The 19,901-nt window shown below is 35.7% G+C and overlaps 1 protein-coding gene across 5 annotated transcripts in view; it reads left to right on the top strand.

The window, feature by feature from the left end:
- Positions 1 to 19,901, top strand: part of TANK (TRAF family member associated NFKB activator) — a 109,338-nt gene that overhangs the window by 57,514 nt on the left and 31,923 nt on the right. For 2 of the 5 annotated variants that reach the window (XM_008998812.4, XM_002749396.6), the window contains exons 3-4: positions 15,190 to 15,298; positions 16,662 to 16,780. In XM_008998812.4, the coding sequence (XP_008997060.3) occupies positions 15,190 to 15,298; positions 16,662 to 16,780 (228 nt within the window). Of the gene's footprint in view, positions 1 to 15,186; positions 15,299 to 16,646; positions 16,781 to 19,901 lie in introns of all 5 variants that reach the window. The other 3 variants (XM_008998806.5, XM_008998807.5, XM_008998810.5) reach the window with 3 other exon arrangements.

The following is a 19,901-nucleotide window of genomic DNA, read 5'->3' as shown; positions in this document are numbered from 1 at the left end:
TTTGCAAATCATATTTGGTAAGAAATTGATATCTAGAATATATAAAGAACTACAGCTCAACAACAACAAAACCGGGTTTTAAAATGGGCAAGGGACTTTAGAGATTTCTCCCAGAAGTTATATAGATGGCCAATAAGCATAAGAAAAGATACTTAGGCCGGGCGCGGTGGCTCACGCCCGTAATCCCAGCACTTTGGGAGGCTGAGGCGGGTAGATCACGAGGTCAAGAGATCGAGATCATCTGGTCAACATGGTGAAACCCCGTCTCTACTAAAGATACAAAAAATTAGCTGGCCATGGTGGCGCGTGCCTGTAATCCCAGCTACTCAGGAGACTGAGGCAGGAGAATTGCCTGAACCCGGGAGGTGGAGGTTGGGTGAGCCGAGATCGTGCCATTACACTCCAGCCTGGGTAACAAGAGCAAAACTCCGTCTCAAAAAAAAAAAGATACTCAGCATCACTACTCATTACTAAAACCACTGTGAGATTCTACTTCACACCCATTAGTACGGCTGTTATTCAGAAAAGCAAAACAAGTGTTGGCAAGGCTGTGTAGAAATTAGAACCCTCATACATTGCTAGTAGGAATGTAAAATGATGCAGCCATTGTGGAAAATGGTATAGCAATTCTTAAAAAAAATTAAACATAGAATTATCATATGTTCAGCAATCCTACTACTCTTGGTTACATACCCAGAAGAAGTGATAGCAAGGACTCAATTGGATATTTGTAGTCGGGTTCAGAACAGCATTATTCACATTATTCATATTAGGCAAAAGGTAGAAACAACCTAAGAGTTTATCAGTAGATGAATGGATAACCATATACACACAACATAGTGGTATTTAGCCTTAAAATGGAAAGAAAAGTTTACACATGCTATAAAGTAGAACCTTGGAAATGTTATGCTAGGTTAAACAAGTCAGTCACAAAAGCACAAATATTGTATGATTACACTTATGTGAGGTACTAAGAATAGTCAAATAGATAAAGACAGAAAGTAGAAGGGTAGTTGCCGAAGTTGAGAGGTAGGAAGGAATAAGCAGTTAGTGCTTAATGTATACAGAGTTTCAGTTAGGAAGGATGATAAAAGTTCTAGAGGTAGATGGTGCTGATGACTGCACAAAAATGTGAATCTTTTATTTGATATATATTTTAACTTATTTTCTTTAAATCTATTACAAAGAAAAAAAAAATTGGTCTAGCCTAGATTCTCTTAGTAGCCAGGTTTTATTGCTGTTCATCTGTCATCCATCAGTTTATATAAACTCACCAGCCTTTTACCACTTAGCTGTCTATAGTCCAAGTCAGTTCTCTCAGTGTTTCTTCCAGTTCACTGCAATTTGAGACTCAGAAGCTTCTCTTTGAGAAGTCAGTATGCTGTATCCATTAAGGAGCATTCTGTTCAGGAAAGACATCCAAGTATTCCAAATTGATAAGGAAGGTAAAGACAAAACAGATAAATTATTTAAAAAATATTATTGGCTTAAATTACAAAAGCAGCACCTGCTTATTTTTTTAAAGTAAATAATTCAAGATGTACAGAATATAAAGTGATAGTCCTCTCCGTCACTCCCTAGGGCTATCCATTGTTAGTAATTTGGTATATATCCTTTCAGAGTATGTGAATCATGTTTTTTCAAAAATTGAATCATGCTAATCTGAAAAAGGTTTTAAATTTTTTAATGTCATCTTCACCGTTATCATCACTAAGATTTATTGAGGCTTGTTTGCCAGAGAGCTTTACAGTTATTTAATCCTTATGTAAATCTTTTGAGGAAGTATTATTTTCATTTTTTGGATGAGGAAAATGAAGTGCAGAGAGTTGAAGTAACTTGTCCACAACCATATAGCTAGAAAGTTAGTAGAATTAGTAGAGCTAGAATTTGAAAAAATGTTAGACCACAAACTTCATGTCTATAACTCTCTGCCAGAAATTGTCAATAGGCTTTCAGATTTGTACATATAAATCTACCTAATATCATGAATACCTGACAATACCTTGTAACACCCTTCCTTTTTAAAACACGGTTTTTCACCAGGCATGGTGGCTCATGATTGTAATCCCAGCACTTTGGGAGGCTGAGGTGGGTGGATTACCTGAGGTCGGGTTTTCGAGATCAGCCCAGCCAACATGGTGAAACTTTTCTCTACTAAAAATACAAAAACTATCCAGGTATGGTGGCAGGTGCCTATAATCCGAGCTACTCGGGAGGCTGAGGCAGGAGAATGGTGGCTTGAACCTGGGAGGTGGAGATTGCAGTGAGCCGAGATTGCACCATTGCACTCCAGCCCAGGGGACAAGAGTGAGATTTTGTCTCAGAAAACAATAACAACGAAACACTATTTCTCTTTTTTTTGAGATGGAGTCTAACTCTGTTGCCCAGGCTGGAGTGTTGTGGCACTCACTTGGCTCACCTCCACCTCCTGGGCTCAAGCCATTCTCCTGCCTTAGCCTTGCAAGTAGCTGGGATTACAGGTACCCATCACTGTGCCTGGCTAATTTTTGTATTTTTAGTAGGGATGGGCTTCACCATGTTGGCCAGGCTGGTCTTGAACTCCTGACCTAAAGTGATCTGCCCACCTCAGCCTCCCAAAGTGCTGGGATTACAGGAATGAGCCACTGTGCCCAGCCCTTACTTTATATTCTTATATGATCCTTTTCATTTTTTCCTGTGGCTTGAGATATCTGTGACAATCATTCCTAAATCTGTAATCCTTGTCTAGACCTGCCCTCTGAACTATAGACCCATATGTCTCACTGCTACTTGGAAGCCACATTAAACTGAATGTCCAGACCTGAACTTAGATATTCACCATTTTTTCTCACCTGTACCATTGCAAGAGAGTAATGAGTTTAATAAGCTGCTTTGTGAAAAAATACTACCTTATATTTACCCTAAATTTACTTCCCATAAATTTCAAAGAATAATCTCTCCTCCCACTACTAGTGTCCTCTATTGATCACCACGTATATTTATTTTGCCTGACCCCCAAGTAGTGTTTTTCTCTTTTAGTTCTAGACCAATTTTTTCATTGTTAAACCTAGGCTTTCTTGCCACCGTACTGTTAAATCATTTTTTTTAGAACCTCTAGTCTTAAAACATGGCTCTTTTTAGTTTATCCTTCTGGTATAGCCCTCATTCTAGACCATACTAAAATATCAGACAATTTCAGATACATTGAAGCAGTGCACTAATTCAGATACACAGAACAAGTCTTCTTCCCTTCTTTGACATTTAAATTCATATTACTCATAAATCAGAAAGGAAAATTAACATTTAATGAATGAGCATATTCTACAAGTGTTACATACCCTACATCTAAATCCTCACAGCCCTACAAAAGTAGGCATCGTTAGCTTTATTTTCAAATGAGGAACTGAGACTCAGAAATGTTGATTTTCTAATCTAAGTTGCAGATTCTATATTGAAACTAGATTTATCAGAACAAAGACCATACTCATTATACTAACCTAGTTCATTCCAGGTTTTCAAACTGTTTTCTTTCCATTGCTAGGAATAACTTTGTCTCCTGTCTTCTTGGATACATCCTTACTTTGTGATTTATACATCTCTTTTTACCAAGAGAGACTAAAGTTTGCTATTAATATTTTCTTTACTCATTCTTCAATTTATCATGTGCCAGGAACATCATATATGCTAGCAATTAAAAGATAGATAAGTGGCTTGTCATGGTGGCTCATGCCTGTAATCCCAGCACTTTGGGAGGCTGAGGCTGGCAGATTACAAGGTCAGGAGTTCGAGACCAACCTGGCCAACACAGTGAAACCCTGTCTCTACTAAAAATACAAAACATTAACCGGGCATGGTGGCATGCTCCTGTAGTTTTACCTGTTCGGGAGGCTGAGGCAAGATAATCACTTGAACCCAAGAGGTGGAGGTTATCATGAGCTGAGATCACACCACTATACTCTAGCCTGGGCAACAGAGTGAGAGTCCATCTCAAAAAATATATCTATATACCTATATCTATATATAGATATATAGATGTAGATATATGTATGTGTGTGTGTGTGTGTGTGTGTGTGTGTGTGTGTGTGTGTATGTATATATATAAAGAACATTCACTTAAAAGGTTCACGAAATTGCTTATTCCATTTTTTGGCATGTGTAAGCATTCATACACATACCCATACCCATACTAAGAGGTCTTCTGTTCATTCCAAAGTAGAATCTTTTAATCACAATAGCCTCTAAATTTTAATATGCTTACAGAATAAGACAAAAGATTATTATAGAGAGTACAGGGTGGTAGAGTTGGCTTGACCCCTGAATTGTTTATTATATAGGATAAGCTGTTACAAAGAGACTAAGAAATGCAGTATATACATATAAAAGTTGACCTCTGTCTCTGCTTGGCATGAAGACTCATGTCAGTAATCCCAGCACTTGAAGAGGCCAAGGCAGGAGGATTGCTTGAGCCCAGGAGTTCAAGACCAGCCTGGGCAACATAGTGTGACCCTGTCTCTATTACAAAAAAAAAAATTCTCTTTTTTGTAACAGTCCACAGGTGAATAGAACAGCGATAGTAAGGCAGCTCTACAATTCTTAAAATATGGTTTTCCTCTCTGAAATCACAGTGGCTGCTCTCCTTATTTCCTTGCCAGTGAGAAGGGGAAGAGAAGTGAAGAGCAGACAGCTTTCTTTTAATGATGTTGTCCAAAATTTATACAGATTATTTCCGTTCACACCCTTTAGCCAGAACTTAGTCACATGATCACATCTAGTAGTGAAGAAGGCTGGTAAATATATCCTCTAGCTGGGTGACCATGTGCCCAGTTAAAACTCTGTATTACTAAAAGAAAGAAAATGGATACGGGGAATAATTAGCAGTCCTTGCCAAATCTTTTGGCTGACTAGACTAAAATTGTCTGGTGAGTTTCAGTATCACAAGATTCCATAATACGGAATTAAATATTTAATCAATTTATTACTCATACCAAGTTATTTGTCATCTATTTCTGCCACTGTTCGATGGGAGAAACTTCTGTTGCTTCTTTGACCATCTTTCCAAGAGAAGAATCAATAATAAAATAATTAAGACATCTGAAAATGTTAAAACTGATTACCATTTACAAGTCAGATTACCATAATCATAAATGATTAGGTTACAGAAAACCTGCAGCTGACATCTCCTGCTTGTCCCAAGATCCTTTGCATTATGTAATCAGAAAATAGAAATCTCTTTGTTGAGAAAAGAAATTTGAAATGAAATTTTTCTCTTCTTGCCCCCTCTTGATTAAAAGAGAAAAATTGACAAAGTCTTACATGGAAAGGAAGCAATATCCTTAATTCTAAAATGGTTCAGGTGCTATGATATTAATTGCTTTTTCTTTGTACTGAGAAGAAATGTGAAGGATACATAATATTTAAAACTATCCAATTTGCTAAGCAGAGTCTTATTGACTAGCCAGTAAGGCTGAAGAGAAGGCCTAAAATAATAGTAAGTTTGACTATGACTTGTCTTTTTATCATAAATTACAGATCTTCTCTAACATTTATCTGACAATAAATGTAAAGCAATACGGACTGTTTTGTTGTCAGATTACTTTATTCAAGAGCTAGTCTTGATCCACTGAAATGTAAACCTTAAGTCTATGGCTTATGTTACCTCTAAAAGCTTGTAAAACATAATTTAAAGGATTGTAAAAGGCATGAAATACCTTTATTGTAGGTACTACATTTAAAAAATCCTTCATTTTCACATAAGATGTAAATGGCCTCATTACTGTTTACCACTATCTTTTTTTTTCCTTTCTTTTTTCCCCCAACAACATATATACTCTATGCAAAGTGTTGATGGGGGAAAGCAGTTCATTCTGTATTTTTTTTTCCCTAATGAAGCTACTGATATTAGAATAAAAGTGCTCCCGGTAGTTTCTGATCAAAGCTTTATTTCTTTATTTTACATTGTCAGTACTTTGGCAATAGATTTATTTTCCACATATCAGAATGTAAAATATTTGTAACCTTTCTTCCAAGGTTTTACTTCTAGAAATATGTCATGTTAAAACTTTTAGACAGGTATGTAGGATATACGTTCAAGAATATCGGTTAATAAAGAATTAATGATATTCATTCAAAAATATATTAAGCACCTACTATGTGTCCAGAACTACACAAACTACTAAATCTACAGTGATAAGCAAACAGACATGCTTGCTTCCTGCTTCATGGAATGGTGGCACAGTCTAGTAAAGCAGAGACTAATCAAACACTCTCACAAATATAGCTTGAAACTCTGATCAAAGTATCAAGAAGAAAGGTTATTTGCTATTTAGAATGTCTGTTGGAGATTTGACCTCATTTAGGAGGTCAGAGAAGATTACCATTATGTAATGATTTTTGAAAGGGCAGGTGTGGAGGGCTTTTTAAGTACAAGGCCTGTACTTGTACTTTTAAGTACAAGTACATGGATCATAAAGATCCATTGGCCTAAAAGAACTCAATGTATAAGGGAAATAGTGCAATGAGAAGAGTCAAGGGCTCTTAGTAGGGACTTGGAGACCATATTAAAGACTTTTGGCTCTTTATTCTAGGAGCATAAGAAGCCATTTAAGGTTTTTTGAGGGACAATGGCGAGGAGTAGGAAAAAAGTATAGAGTAATATGATTACATGTGCATTTTGCAAAGAACACAATGGCTGCTAGAGAATAGTTAGGCTATTGCAGCAGTCCATTAAGGTTGTGGTAGTAGATTTAAGAAATATTGATAGTTAAGATTAAAATTGATAGTTGGGGCCAGGTGCAGTGGCTCACACCTGTAATCCCAGCACTTTGGGAGGCTTAGGCAGGCAGATTACTTAAGATCAGGAGTTCAAGACCAGCCTGGCCAACATGGTGAAACCCTGTCTCTACTAAAAATACAAAAATAAGCCAGGCATGATGGTGGGTGCCTATAATCCCAGCTATTCAGGTGGCTAAGGCAGGAGAATCGCTTGAACCCAGGAAGTGGAGGTTGCAGTGAGCCTAGATCAAGCGGCTGCACTCCAGCAAGCAAGACAGAGCTCTGAAAGAGTAAGACTCCACCTTAAAAAGATAAATAAAAATAAATACAATAAAATTGATACTTGGTAATGGATTGGCTATACAACAAATAGATGTCAAAGATGGTTACAGCTTTCTATATAGATAAGAACACCATACGCCAAGAACAGGAATACTAGCAAAGAACCAGACTTTCAGGGGATGGAGAGGAGAGATGAGAAGGAGTGGTAATTGGGGGAAGGCATTTGTGTTGAATATTTGAAGTGCTTCCCCAATAACAGTTGGCCACATAGATCTATAGCTTAGAAGAGAGATCTGAACTAGACAAAAAAATTTGAGCCACTGGCGTGGATGAGATTACCTAGAAAGAGAGTACATAGCAAGAGCGGGCCTCAGGTGAACTAGATGTACTTATATGATATGGCATAGTGGTTAGTTAGGGGCTTGGGCTTTGTATTCAGGCAAGCCTGGATTCAAATCTTAGCTCTGCTATCTACTTGGAAATCTTTTTTTTTTTTTCTTGAGATGGAGTTTTGCTCTTGTTACCCAGGCTGGAGTGCAATGGCGTGATCTTGGCTCACCACAACCTCCGCCTCCTGGGTTCAAGCAATTCTCCTGCCTCAGCCTCCCGAGTAGCTGGGACTACAGGTGCGTGCCACCATGCCCTGCTAATTTCTGTATTTTTAGTAGAGACGGGGTTTCACAATGTTGACCAGGATGGGCTCGATCTCTTGACCTTGTGATCTACCCACCTCGGCCTCCCAAAGTGCTGGGATTATAGGCGTGAGCCACCACTCCCAGAAATCTTAATAGTTAAGATTAAAATTGATACTTGGGGCCAGATGCAGTTGCTCACACCTGTAATCCCAGCACTTTGGTAGGCTGAGGCAGGTGGATTACTTGAGGTCAGGAGTTTCAGACCAGCCTGGCCAACATGGTGAAATCCTATCTCTACTAAAAATAAAAAAATTAGCCAGATGTGATTAGGGGTCGGGGGTGGGGTGGGCACCTTTGATCCCAGCTACTCAGGATGCTGAGGCAAGAGAATCACTTAAACCTGGAAAGGCGGAGGTTGCACTGAACCTAGGCAGATTATTTTGTACCTCTTTAAGACTCAGTTTTCTTATCTGTAAAATGTGGGAAATAGTTTCCTGGGAAGGTTGGATTAAGGATTAAATGAGATGAAGAAAATAAAACTGATTTGGGTACATAGTAAGTATTTAATGAAATTATCACATGATGATAATGTGTTGCTGAGTTCAAAAATTTGGTTGCAGAATAGTTCTCATTTGTAAAAAAGTATGGTACATATACACACATGTATATAGGAGTTCTGAAAGGGTGTATACCAAAATGTCAATAGTAGGTACCCTTGAGGAATAATGGAAGGCAAAGTAAGAGATAAGACTGCCGCTTTTTACTTTGTACATATCTCTACAAGCTTGTATATTATTTTTGTTGTGTTGGTGATAGTGGTCATTTTGTTATTGGCATTTTTCAATAAATGTGTGATTTGTATAACTTTTAATAGCCATTAATCTTTAATCATTTCGTCCATTTTGTCTCTTCATAAACTTTTAACAATCAGGGTTTGTTTTTTTTGTTTTGTTTTGTTTGCTTGACAGAATGTTTTTGATTCAATGGAGATACCATACTGATTTCTCATAAAGTAACATCTGAGTTTTAGGTTACAATGAACTAGAAAAAAGATTGAGAGAGCTGGCTTCAGTGATAACCAGAGCTTTTGTTCATAAACATATGTACTATATGCTCTGTGTCTTGGGCCATTCATACTCTATAACAAAATATGTTATGCCAGGTAATATGTAAATAATAGAACTTTATTTCTCACAGTTTAAGAGGCTGAGAAGTCCAAGATCAAGGCTTCAGCAGGCTTGGTGTCTGAAGAGGGCCAAGTCTTTGATTCCAATATGGCACCTCATTGCTGCATCAGCTAGTGGAGATGAACACTGTGTCCTCATATGACTAAAGGGATGGAGGGCAAGAAGGACAGAACTCTGTGTGAAGCCTCTTTTATAAAGGCCTTCATCTTATTCATGTGAGAGCAGCCCATATAACTTAATCACCTCCTAAAAGGCTCTACTTCTTAATACTATCACAGTGGGAATTAAGTTTCAATGTGAATGTTGATATTGAATGTCAACATTTAAATCATAGCATTTCACCCCTGGCTCCCCCAGATTTATATCCTGCACCCATACAAAATATTTGAGACACATGTACGTGATATATATTTATTTCATCCCAAAAGCCCCCAAAAGACTTAGCTTGTTCTAGCATCAACTTTAAAATCTAAAGTTTCACCTAAACAAGTATGGAGATGAGACTCAAAGTACAGTTCATCCAAAGACAAATTTCTCTCCAGCTGTAAGCCTATGAAATTACACAGTTATATGCTTCTAAAAGACAATAGTAAGACAGACATAGGATAGACATTCTCAGTACAAAATGGAGCAACAGGAAAGAACAAAGGGTTAATAGCTTCTAGCCAAATCCAAACACCTCAAATAAACAAGAAAAAAACCCAGCAGGGCAAACATTAAATCTTGAAGCTTGAGTATAGTCTTTAGCTCCATTTCTCACTTTCTAGACACATTGGGGTAGAAGTTGGGCCCCCAAGGCTCCAGGCAACCCTACCCCATGACATTGCTGACTGCATTTCTTGTGTGTTGGAGTTGCAAGTCTTTAGTTGTCCCAGCCTGGAGTTGCACACTGGTGGCTCTACTGGTCTGGGGTCTTGGGATGGCCTTGACTGGACAGCTCCTCTAGGAATTGCCCAGATGGCGACTCTGCATTGACCTCACTCTCACAGCTTTAGATATGTAGATGCCTTGCTCATTGTTAAAAGACAGGAACTAACTTTTGCAAAGAGCATATTGTGAGACAAATACTTTATATATTCTGTCTTTTTCAATCCTTCAGGTAAGTATAATTTTCATTTAAAGAGGAAGAAGGTAAAGGCTCGAAGAGGCAAATAAATTAATCAGGACCAAAGCACAGGATTGTAAAATAAAAAAAGTTTGTCATTGTTTACCATTTGGCATGCTGAGAAATTGGTGGCAGCACTGTCACCTAAAAGTAGATAATTAGATTGGAAATCTACTCTGTCAAATTGGAGATCTTCTAGATAAGTCTTGGTACTGGAGGATGGGAACATACAGGGCTTTTAACCTAATAGGCAGAAAATGGTTGAAGAAAGACCTGTGTAAGCCAGCATCTCTAAGTTGCTGATCCTGTTTGATCTAATACTCTTAAAGAAAACTCAAAATTGAAGTTGATTCTTACCTTACCAAAATTTCGAGATGCATTTTAATTAGATTGTGTCTAAATTAATTAGTTTCTGTCTAAAGTACTATGTATTAGGATAATTAATATTTAATTATCTTCCTTCATGAACTGTGGAGCTTCCTATTGAGAACATTTGTGGTATCCAAGCAAATCCCTCAGTAAATCTATCGTTCTGTTTGTTAACCTTGGAACAGTTTGAAAGCTTTTTAAATTGGGACTGTTTCATTTTTTTTTCAATCCATTCCACAATTATTAAATTCCTTAATATATCATTGGAGGAAAGCAGTCATATTTTTTAGAATATTGAGGTTAGTTATTGAGGATGAGCAGAAATGTTTGACTTAACTTAGAATATTGTAGATGACCTAAGGGCACTTAAACTTTTCTTTCCCCTATGTAAGAAATAAGTGCCTTGGAAAATACAAAAAAAAAAAATGTTCAATGCCAGCAATCGGAAAAAAATTCAGTTTATGAAACTCTATTTTAATATTTATGATACTCATGAAAATTTAAACAGCTAAATATACAAAATTATAGGAAATATGCTGCCTTAGTTTTGAAGAGGAAATATTGAAATTTTGTCTGGATAAAAGGGCAATTTTTAAAATAAACTTTTTATTTTGTTTATCATAGTCAAGAATATGGGCAACCATTTTTAATAAATTGAGGATGTGTGCTATATCTGATCACCAGTCTTTTAAGTTTTACTTTTGAACACTAAGAATACAAAGTTAACCTTATGGAGTAGGCGTGGTGGCTCATGCCTGTAATCCCAGCACTTTGGGAGGCTAAGATAGGAGGATCACTTGAGCCCAGGAGTTTGAGACCAGCCTGGGCAACATAGCAAGACCCTGTCTCTTTATAAATAACATAATAATAAATAAAATAAAAAACAAAGTACCTTATAGCAAAGTATGTAAGTACCTGTTTACCTCTTTAGATGCTGGTAGACCACTTGTTTTGCTAGTCTTTGAAATTGGAAGGAGTGTCAAATACACAGAAGCCAGAGTCATCTTGGCCAGATGGTGTTTGATACAGATGGATGGTTAGTTGTCATGCAGATCTCCTAGCTGGTAACTTGTTGCTGCCATCTGACTCAGAGAATCATTCACACACACTGGCTGTCAAAAGCATCTTCTCTTCTGTCTGTTTTAGCTGTCATGTCTGTGCTCTGTACAGAAGTGTTGACAAGACATTGCTGTTGTACATTTTCAATGTGGTTGTTAGTGAGTTTTCTATTTTGTAGGGTCTTTGATAGTGCTGGAATGTACTTGCTTTGTAATTATATTTTTAAAAAAATACTATGACTGTGCAACAATAATCTGACCTTGTAAAAGGACTTTTCAGGTTTTAAGCTTAAGCAGATATGTTCAGTGAACAAAACGCATTTTATAAAATGAAAAAGAGATTAGTTTCATTTAGTTTCCAAATGGCAAATAAACCAAATTCTACTGGTTATTTCCCAATTTGAAAGAATATTTCCTTTTGGATGTTCCCTCTCATAATCTGTGATCAAAATCTTTATACTCTTTTCTGAATATGCATTTTTCTCAAATTACTACCTTTTTTCTAACAGTGTAAGCTTCCATTATTTAAAAAAAAATCTTCAAACATCGCCTATCTTTTATATCTATTTTCTCAAACTTAATTTCCCTTCGTCTTATTTACCTGCTGACCTTCTTTCTATTTTTCTTGTTTCCCTTAGAGAAATAAAAGCAAAGTCATTTCTCCATTCCTTCAGATCACTTCTGAAAGCATATCTGTTCCTCTGATACATTTGTTTTAAGTGAAAGCAAGTTTATTAAGAAAATTAAGGAATAAAAGAATATGGCTACTTCATAGGCAGAACAGCAGCATGGGATGCTCAATTCTGATATTTCTTTAACAACTTAATTAGCTTGTTTATTCAACTAATATTTACTGAGCATCCCAATATGAGAATATGGGCCAGGCACTCTGTAATACTCTGGAGATACCCGGAGGAAATAATCTCCACCCTTGAGGAGTTCAGTCTAGATGGAAATCAGACATTAGACAGTTAGACTAGAATATTATAACTGCTATAACATAAGTATGTGAAAAGTATAGGAGGAAAACAGACTCTTGCTATTCTATTTCCCATAGCAGGGAAAATAGAACCATTGCTGTTTACCTTTTTAATACTTTATTAAGTAGCTGAAGAAGTAGTTAAAGCTTCACCATGAAATAGATATTGACCTTTAATTTTTCCTAGCTATTGAATATATTTTCAGTATTATTTATTTATTATAAAATCTTATATGCAGAGATCCTAAAGTATGTTTTTTAAGCCAGAGAGTAGAAGATAAAAATGAACTGGCAGAAGCTTTCTGAGTTGGTTTCAAAAGAAAATATATTCATTTCTTCATTAAGGTGGGAAAAAATGACATAGAGACTTGAATAACATAGACATTTATTCTGGGCCTATCTCTAACTTGCTATGTTTTTTGTACTGGTTACTTGATCTCTGGACAGTAAAATGTATATACCTATCAAAACAAAGTGAAAAAATAGGTACTTATTGACTGATGTTTGTGAAGAACTTTGAGTTTAATTAACAGTTTGAGTTTAACAGTTTTATTAATTAAACTGAGTTTAATTAACAGTTTTAATTAATACAGAGATATATATGGATGACTGTAACTTGTTTGCTGATTCTTCAGCCCTGGTGGCACTGTATAGTCCAAGTAAATCTAAGGTATTTAGAATTTGCTGTAGATTTTTGGATCCTTCATTCAGTCAGCTTACCACACTCTTTGGGGTTGGGTGTGAATTTATACAGGAATAAGATGACTTATCCTGGGAAGCCAGGCCCTAGACTAGACTTGGGTATCAGTGATCAATTCTGAGATATATTCATTGGGCATATGCTTCAGATAGACAAACATGATTCATTCTTCTGTTCATAATAATAAAATTTACTTAGAATCTGTACTACCTTTTTGAATTTTTCAGTGGGCATGTACTGAACACCTCCTTTGTATAAGTCACTTAATCCATATGAATTCTGTGTGGAATGTCAAATTGTGTAAGACGGCCTTTAGGCAATGTGCAAAGACAGTGCACTACATGGATTGCTTATCAGCTTTGCCAATTATTCATATTTGAAGTGTATTACTGATAAAAGTTCACCTTTTATTTGGGAAAATGTATTTTGCTTTAATTTCTTAAGCTAATTTATATTTGCTAATCTATGAACAGCTATGTAATTTATTAAAATTTTTAAGTTGGCTGGGTGCAGTGGCTCATGCCTATAATCCCAGCACTTTGAGAGGCTGAGGCGGGTGGATCACGAGGTCAGGAGTTCAAGACCAGACTGGCCAGCATGGTGAAACCCTGTCTCTACTAAAAAATTCAAAAATTAGCTGGGCATGGTGGCTCATGCCTGTAATCCCAGCTAGTTGGGAGGCTGAGGTAGGAGAATTGCTTGAACCAGGACCTGGAAGGCAGAGGTTGCAGTGAGCCAAGATCACACCACTGCACTCCAGCCTGGTCTACAGAGTGAGACTCCATCTCAAAAAAAAAAAAAAAAAAAAAAAAAAATTAAGTTTATTGGTCCCTGAAAATAATAGAGCTTCACTAATTTTGAACTTTAAGAATCAGTTTAAAGTCAAATGTCTAGTATCTACTGAATGTCATTCTGAGATTATTAGGACTCCATTTTATATTTCAAGGAATTTACAGCTTAGTGATTGTTTATTTATCCCTCAAGGGATAGAAACTGGTATTTTTAAAAAAAGTTCTCTGTTATTGTTTGGTGATATGTTTTTAAGACTGTACTAATTTGGTAATTGTGATACAACAGTTTCAAATTTGCTTGAAGGTTTGCAGCATCTGTATTCCTCAGTACAAACTTGTGTCTTTTGTCATTGCTTTATTCTCACAGCCTTTGCAATAAAACAGCAAAATGAATGGATTAACAATATTAGGGAAACTATAGTGTTTAAAATAGACACCAAAGGGGTCAACCATGGTGTTCTCTTAATTTCTTTTCTTTTCTTTTTTTTTTTTTTTTTTGAGATGGAGTTTTGCTCTTGTTGCCCAGGCTAGAGTGTAATAGAACGATCTCAGCTCACTGCAACTTCCGCCTCCCAGGTTCAAGCAATTCTCCTGTCTCAGTCTCCTGTGTAGCTGGGATTGCAGACTCCTGCCACTATGCCCAGCTAATTTTTGGTATTTTTAGTGGAGATGGAGTTTCACCATGTTGGCCAGTCTGGTCTCGAATTCCTGACCTAAGGTGATCTGCCTGCCTCGGCCTCCCAAAGTGCTGGGATTATAGGCGTGAGCCACCATGCCCAGCCAGTGTTCTCTTAATTTCTGAAAACTTAGCAGAGAAGTTTCTATCAGTATAATTTTACAATTTGTATTTGCCCCTTTGGTTTTCATAGTGTCGTGGTTATAGCTACTTCCTTAGTATAAAAATAAATTCAGAAGTGTGTTTATTTGAAATACATAAAATCCAATTTTTTTAAGTTAGTGTGTTTTTTTAAAGAATCACTTTAATATAGCATCTGTTGTATCATTCATGCTTTTGTTTCATTAAGGAATAAATGCTAAATTACGGTTTTGATCTTTACTGAAGGATCAGGAAATCATAGATTGAATCCTTGACTGAAATGTCTTTAAATAAGATGATTTTTAAAACTTTCATAGTGCTTTAAGTCTTAAATCAGTGATGTTTATAACAATTACAAGTACATTCCTGAAGCTAGTTTGTATCTCATAAATAAATCCACAATACCTACGAAATGACAGTGTGGGCAACTCATATCTATTTCTATCATTAATGGATGGTAAATATATGTTCATTTCTGTCAGTCAATATCAGGCTAACTGGTTTTTATGTCAGCAGACTGAGAACTATGAGCAGAGAATACGTGAACAACAGGAACAGCTGTCACTTCAACAAACTATTATTGACAAGCTAAAATCACAGTTACTTCTTGTGAATTCCAGTCAAGGTATGTTCATGTTAATTTTTTATATATTTCTAGAACCTCTTGGAGAAAAGGAAGATGTAAGCTGAGTTTTTCTATTTTATTCCTTCCTTGTTTCTCAGTAGTTATGATAGTATAACTGTGGTACCATTGTATGTTATGTTTATTTAAATGAACACTTGCAGGATATGGGGAAGTAGACTTTCACATATACTATACTATATGGTAGAACTCTAAGTTTATAAAACTTCCTAAAAAGCAATTTGCCAGTAAATAGCAAAAGCTTTTGCAAACATCTGTGCCTCTTGAACCAAAAACTCAAGTCCTAAGACTATATCATAAGAAAAGATTTGTTAAAGGCTCGAAACTATATAGACAGGGATGTGTATCACAGTATAATTTTTAATCATGGAAAGCTAGAAACAAATTTTCAATAGTTAAGTTACAGTGATCTATATGAATAGCTATGTAGCCAAGAAAAGTGATGATAATAGGTATTAACTTGTAAGAATATATTCACAATATATAGCAAAATGAACAAAGCAGGATACATAAATAAGTGTTATTTTCATTTATGCAGAAAAATGTTCTTGTGTGAATTTATATGTTTAGGAAAAGAAGAAATCTGATACAATATATAAATCAAAATGTTAACAGGAATAATTCACAGCTGATAAAAATTTGGGTAGCATTTACTTTTTATTCTTTTTGGCATGTCTGCATTTTCTAATTTTTCTATAACAAGCATGGAGTCATAATACAAATAATTATCTTAAATAAGAAATGCGTACCTGAAAATATGACATAAAAAAGTTGAATTGTTGCTGACAGATGCAGAGAGCATATTTCTAGTTTTCTAAATTTTGTATATTTTACATACTACTGGCTTTCGGAGAGTAGGGGTTTTGTGTGTTTAGTGGGAAAGAAAAAATATAAATGGACAACTTGTCAAAGTAACTATTCTAAAATTCCTACCTTAAAATCTATTCCGTTGCTGGGCGCAGTGGCTCACATCTGTAATCTCAGCACTTTGGGGGGCTGAGGCGGGCAGATGACAAGGTCAAGAGATCGAGACCATCCTGGCCAACATGATGAAACCTTGTCTTTAATAAATACAAAAATTAGCTGGGGGTGGTGACACATGCCTGTAGTCCCAGCTACTCGGGAAGCTGAGGCAGGAGAATTGCTTGAACACGGGAGGCGGAGGTTGCAGTGAGCTGAGATCACACCACTGCACTCCAGCCTGGTGACAGAGTGAGACTCTGTCTCAAAAAAAAAAAAAATGTATTATCTTTATGGTTTTGAGTTTGTGTTATTTTTGCTTTTTTTCAGGTAGTACCAAAAATAAGGCTTTTCTACTAATGTCCACAAGGTTTTTGTCTTACAGATAAGAGTTATGGCTGTATTCCTCTGCTTGAAGACTATGAAACAAGGAAGAATAATTTGACTCTTGATCAGCCACATGATAAAGTGATTTCAGGAATAGCAAGAGAAAAACTACCAAAGGTAGACATTGCTTCTGCAGAAAGCAGCATCCAAATGCTGATGCGTAACATAGCTTCCTCATTTATTTTTCTGAAGTGAGCTACCACTGGAATTCTGAATAGAAATTCCATGTATACAAATATGTGACTTAAATGTTTCTAAATAGAAGAACTATTTCCAAGTAAAAATAAAGGCTAAGGTTTTATATTTTCTATTGACCTTTTTTCTATATCACAAGCATTTCAACAAAGAAAATAATTAACAAATAGGACTGGGCCCAGTGATTCATTCCTGTAATTCAAACACTTTGGGAAGCCAAGGAGGGAGGATCACTTGAGCTCAAAAGTTTGAGGCCAGCCTGGAAAACACAGGGGACCACTGTCTCTACAAGAAATAAAACAATTTGCTAGGCAGGATGGCACATGCCTATAAGTCCCAGCTACTCAGGAGGCTTAGGTGGGAGGATTGCTTGGCCCTAGGAGGTCAATGCTGCTGCAGTGAGCCTTGATCATGACACTGTATTCCAGGTTGGGCAACAGAGTGAGATCCTGTCTCAAAAACAAAAAATGCATGCATATATACGTGTGTGTGTGTAAATATACAATGAAATGGAAGATTAAAATTGGGTAAATAGTAAGACACCAATTAGAAAATAGCTTTCTAGTTTTTTCTTTAATTGTGCTTAGTTTAGACAAAGAAATATCTATTCAACTAGCTTAAGCAAAACTCTCTTGAAGTAATATAGAAAGAAATACTACATATCTGCAAAGAGACATATACAAGGACATTCATGCTACATGGGTTAGAAACAACCTAAGTATCCGCCAATAACAGAATAGTCCATCTTTAGAAACTCTTTAGAAAAATTAAAATATACTAAATATAAATTTGCCTAAATTTCAGTAGCAATGTGGAGTAAAGATGGAAATTACAGAATGATAAAATGGAAATACTTTATGTCGCTCGTTGTTGTTGTTGTTTGTTCTGTTTTTGTTTTTTTGGAGACAAAGTCTCATTCTGTTGCCCAGGCTGGCGTGCAGTGGTGCAATCTCGGCTCACTGCAACCTCCACCTCCCAGGTTCAAGTAATTCTACAGGTGCAGCCTGGCTAATTAGAATACTTTGTGTAGTTTTTAAAACATAACATTAATGTTTGTGAAAACACAAATATGTAATAAAGGTATATAAACCTGGACAGGAAGGTTACACATCTTCTTTAGAAAAACGATCACTTCTAGAACTGGCGAGAAAAGAGACTGGGCTATCTGAGAAAGTACTAATGGGGGCTTCAGTTATATCTGTAACTTTTTTTTTTTAATAGAAGAGAGTTAAGCAAGTATGCAAAATAGTAAACCTTATAAACTTGATAGTATATATATGTATCTTATATTGTTCTCCGTTTTCACATATATTGTTCTCTTGTTTTCACAAGTCATTGAAATTTTGTAAGTTTGAAAAGGATATTTTTAATGAGATGTGTTGGCTTTTGGTGAGATGATACATATTTTAAATAAAATAGCTGGCAAATAAGGTTTCTTAATATCAACAAGACCAATTAAGTCAAGAGTGCTATAGTTATTTCTTTCCTTCTAAATAAAGTAGGAAATTTTAGCTTTGTCAGGGTTATTTAGTTACTGATTGTATAACAAAGACTATCTTATTATTTAACATCAAATTTGAGAAATCCAATTTTGAGAGCTTTTTCTGTAAATAAAAATTTTAGACTAATAAGTTCTCCTGGTGCCCCTTAGTACATATATTTTTATTTGAAACCATTCTTGAAGTCATTCAGTTTTCTTCACCCCCATTCAAATTTTCATTTATCTAAAAATGCTGATAAATACAAGAAACCATGGCATTGAAATAAATTAGGTTTATTTTGCAAAAGGGGAAATTGAGAAACAATGATTCCATTATAAAATTGTTGAATTACTATAAATGCTGACATAAATTTAGTGCTTAAGTAAACAATATGTATAATCTTCCTGTTTCAGTGTCTTCCAAATGCCATTATTTACCATAATTTTAATAATCCAAATTCCTATTCCATTTATAACATTAATTTGAAAGTAATAGAATATCTCCAGTTTAAAGTATGTAGAAGGTAGTTTTTAAAATAAAACCTTGGTTAGAACAACAGGGATGATGTGGAAAGCTCTAAGATACATTAATAGTTTTGTTTATTTTAAATTTGAATAATCTGTCATTTACAAAAGTTTATTGTCAGTCAGTAAGTATCCAAATTAGACCTTCAACAGAAATCTTTTAATAATTATGTTTGTTTAAATTCTGTAAGATAAGTATTTTATCTGTGAAATATATATCTGGATACCTGGAATGAAATTAAGTTTAAGTAACAGAAATCATTTCAGAGATAGCCTGTGTGTCAAGAATTAATAATATTGCTTCAACTGTAACTATATTTGTGGGCAGACAGTAAGAGAAAAATCTCCGAGTAAGGAGTAAAGCTCTGAGAAAGGAATAACTCTAACTTCAGTGAGTTCTCTTAATTATCTTTACTAATAGGGGAAAGGTTTATGTTATAGCCACATCTTTATGCTTTGAATAGCTCATCAACTCAATTTTCTTTGACAGTAACCGTTTAATAAAAATTAACTGTCTTGTATTTCTGCTTTCTCTTTTCCTTTTATATATCTCTAGCCGGAGTGCTAATGAGCACTAAACACATAAGGGATTAAAGAAAAGTAAAAATATATTCTAAAAGAATGGATAAATTAGATTTATTGAATATTGGAGAGTTGGCTGTATCCTTAGTGTAAAAAATTAGGCCTATTTAGAAAAAATACTGGCCATTCAAGCAATGGAAAGTAAAATATGTTCCATCGGCCTATGTGTTGATCTATTCGTAATATGTATATGTTCCAAGCAATGGAAATTAAAATATGTTCCATTGACCTACGTGTTGATCTACACTTGTTATAATTCACCTTTAGCGAATACAGGTGAAACCTAAATAACTATGAATATATGATTATAGTCAAGCTTCTTCCACAATGAAAAAAATCCACGTTGGTTGGTTGCAATTTTTTTTTTAAGTTTCCTTCTTATTGTCCAGGCTGGAGTGTAATGGCATGATCTTGGCTCACCGCAACGTGCGCCTCCCAGATTCAAGCAATTCTCCT

Source organism: Callithrix jacchus, chromosome 6, assembly GCF_049354715.1.
Source record: "Callithrix jacchus isolate 240 chromosome 6, calJac240_pri, whole genome shotgun sequence".
In the NCBI taxonomy this organism is placed as follows: Eukaryota; Metazoa; Chordata; class Mammalia; order Primates; family Cebidae; genus Callithrix; species Callithrix jacchus.
Note: the sequence above shows the minus strand (reverse complement) of the source record. Positions and strands in the feature narration are given on the sequence as shown.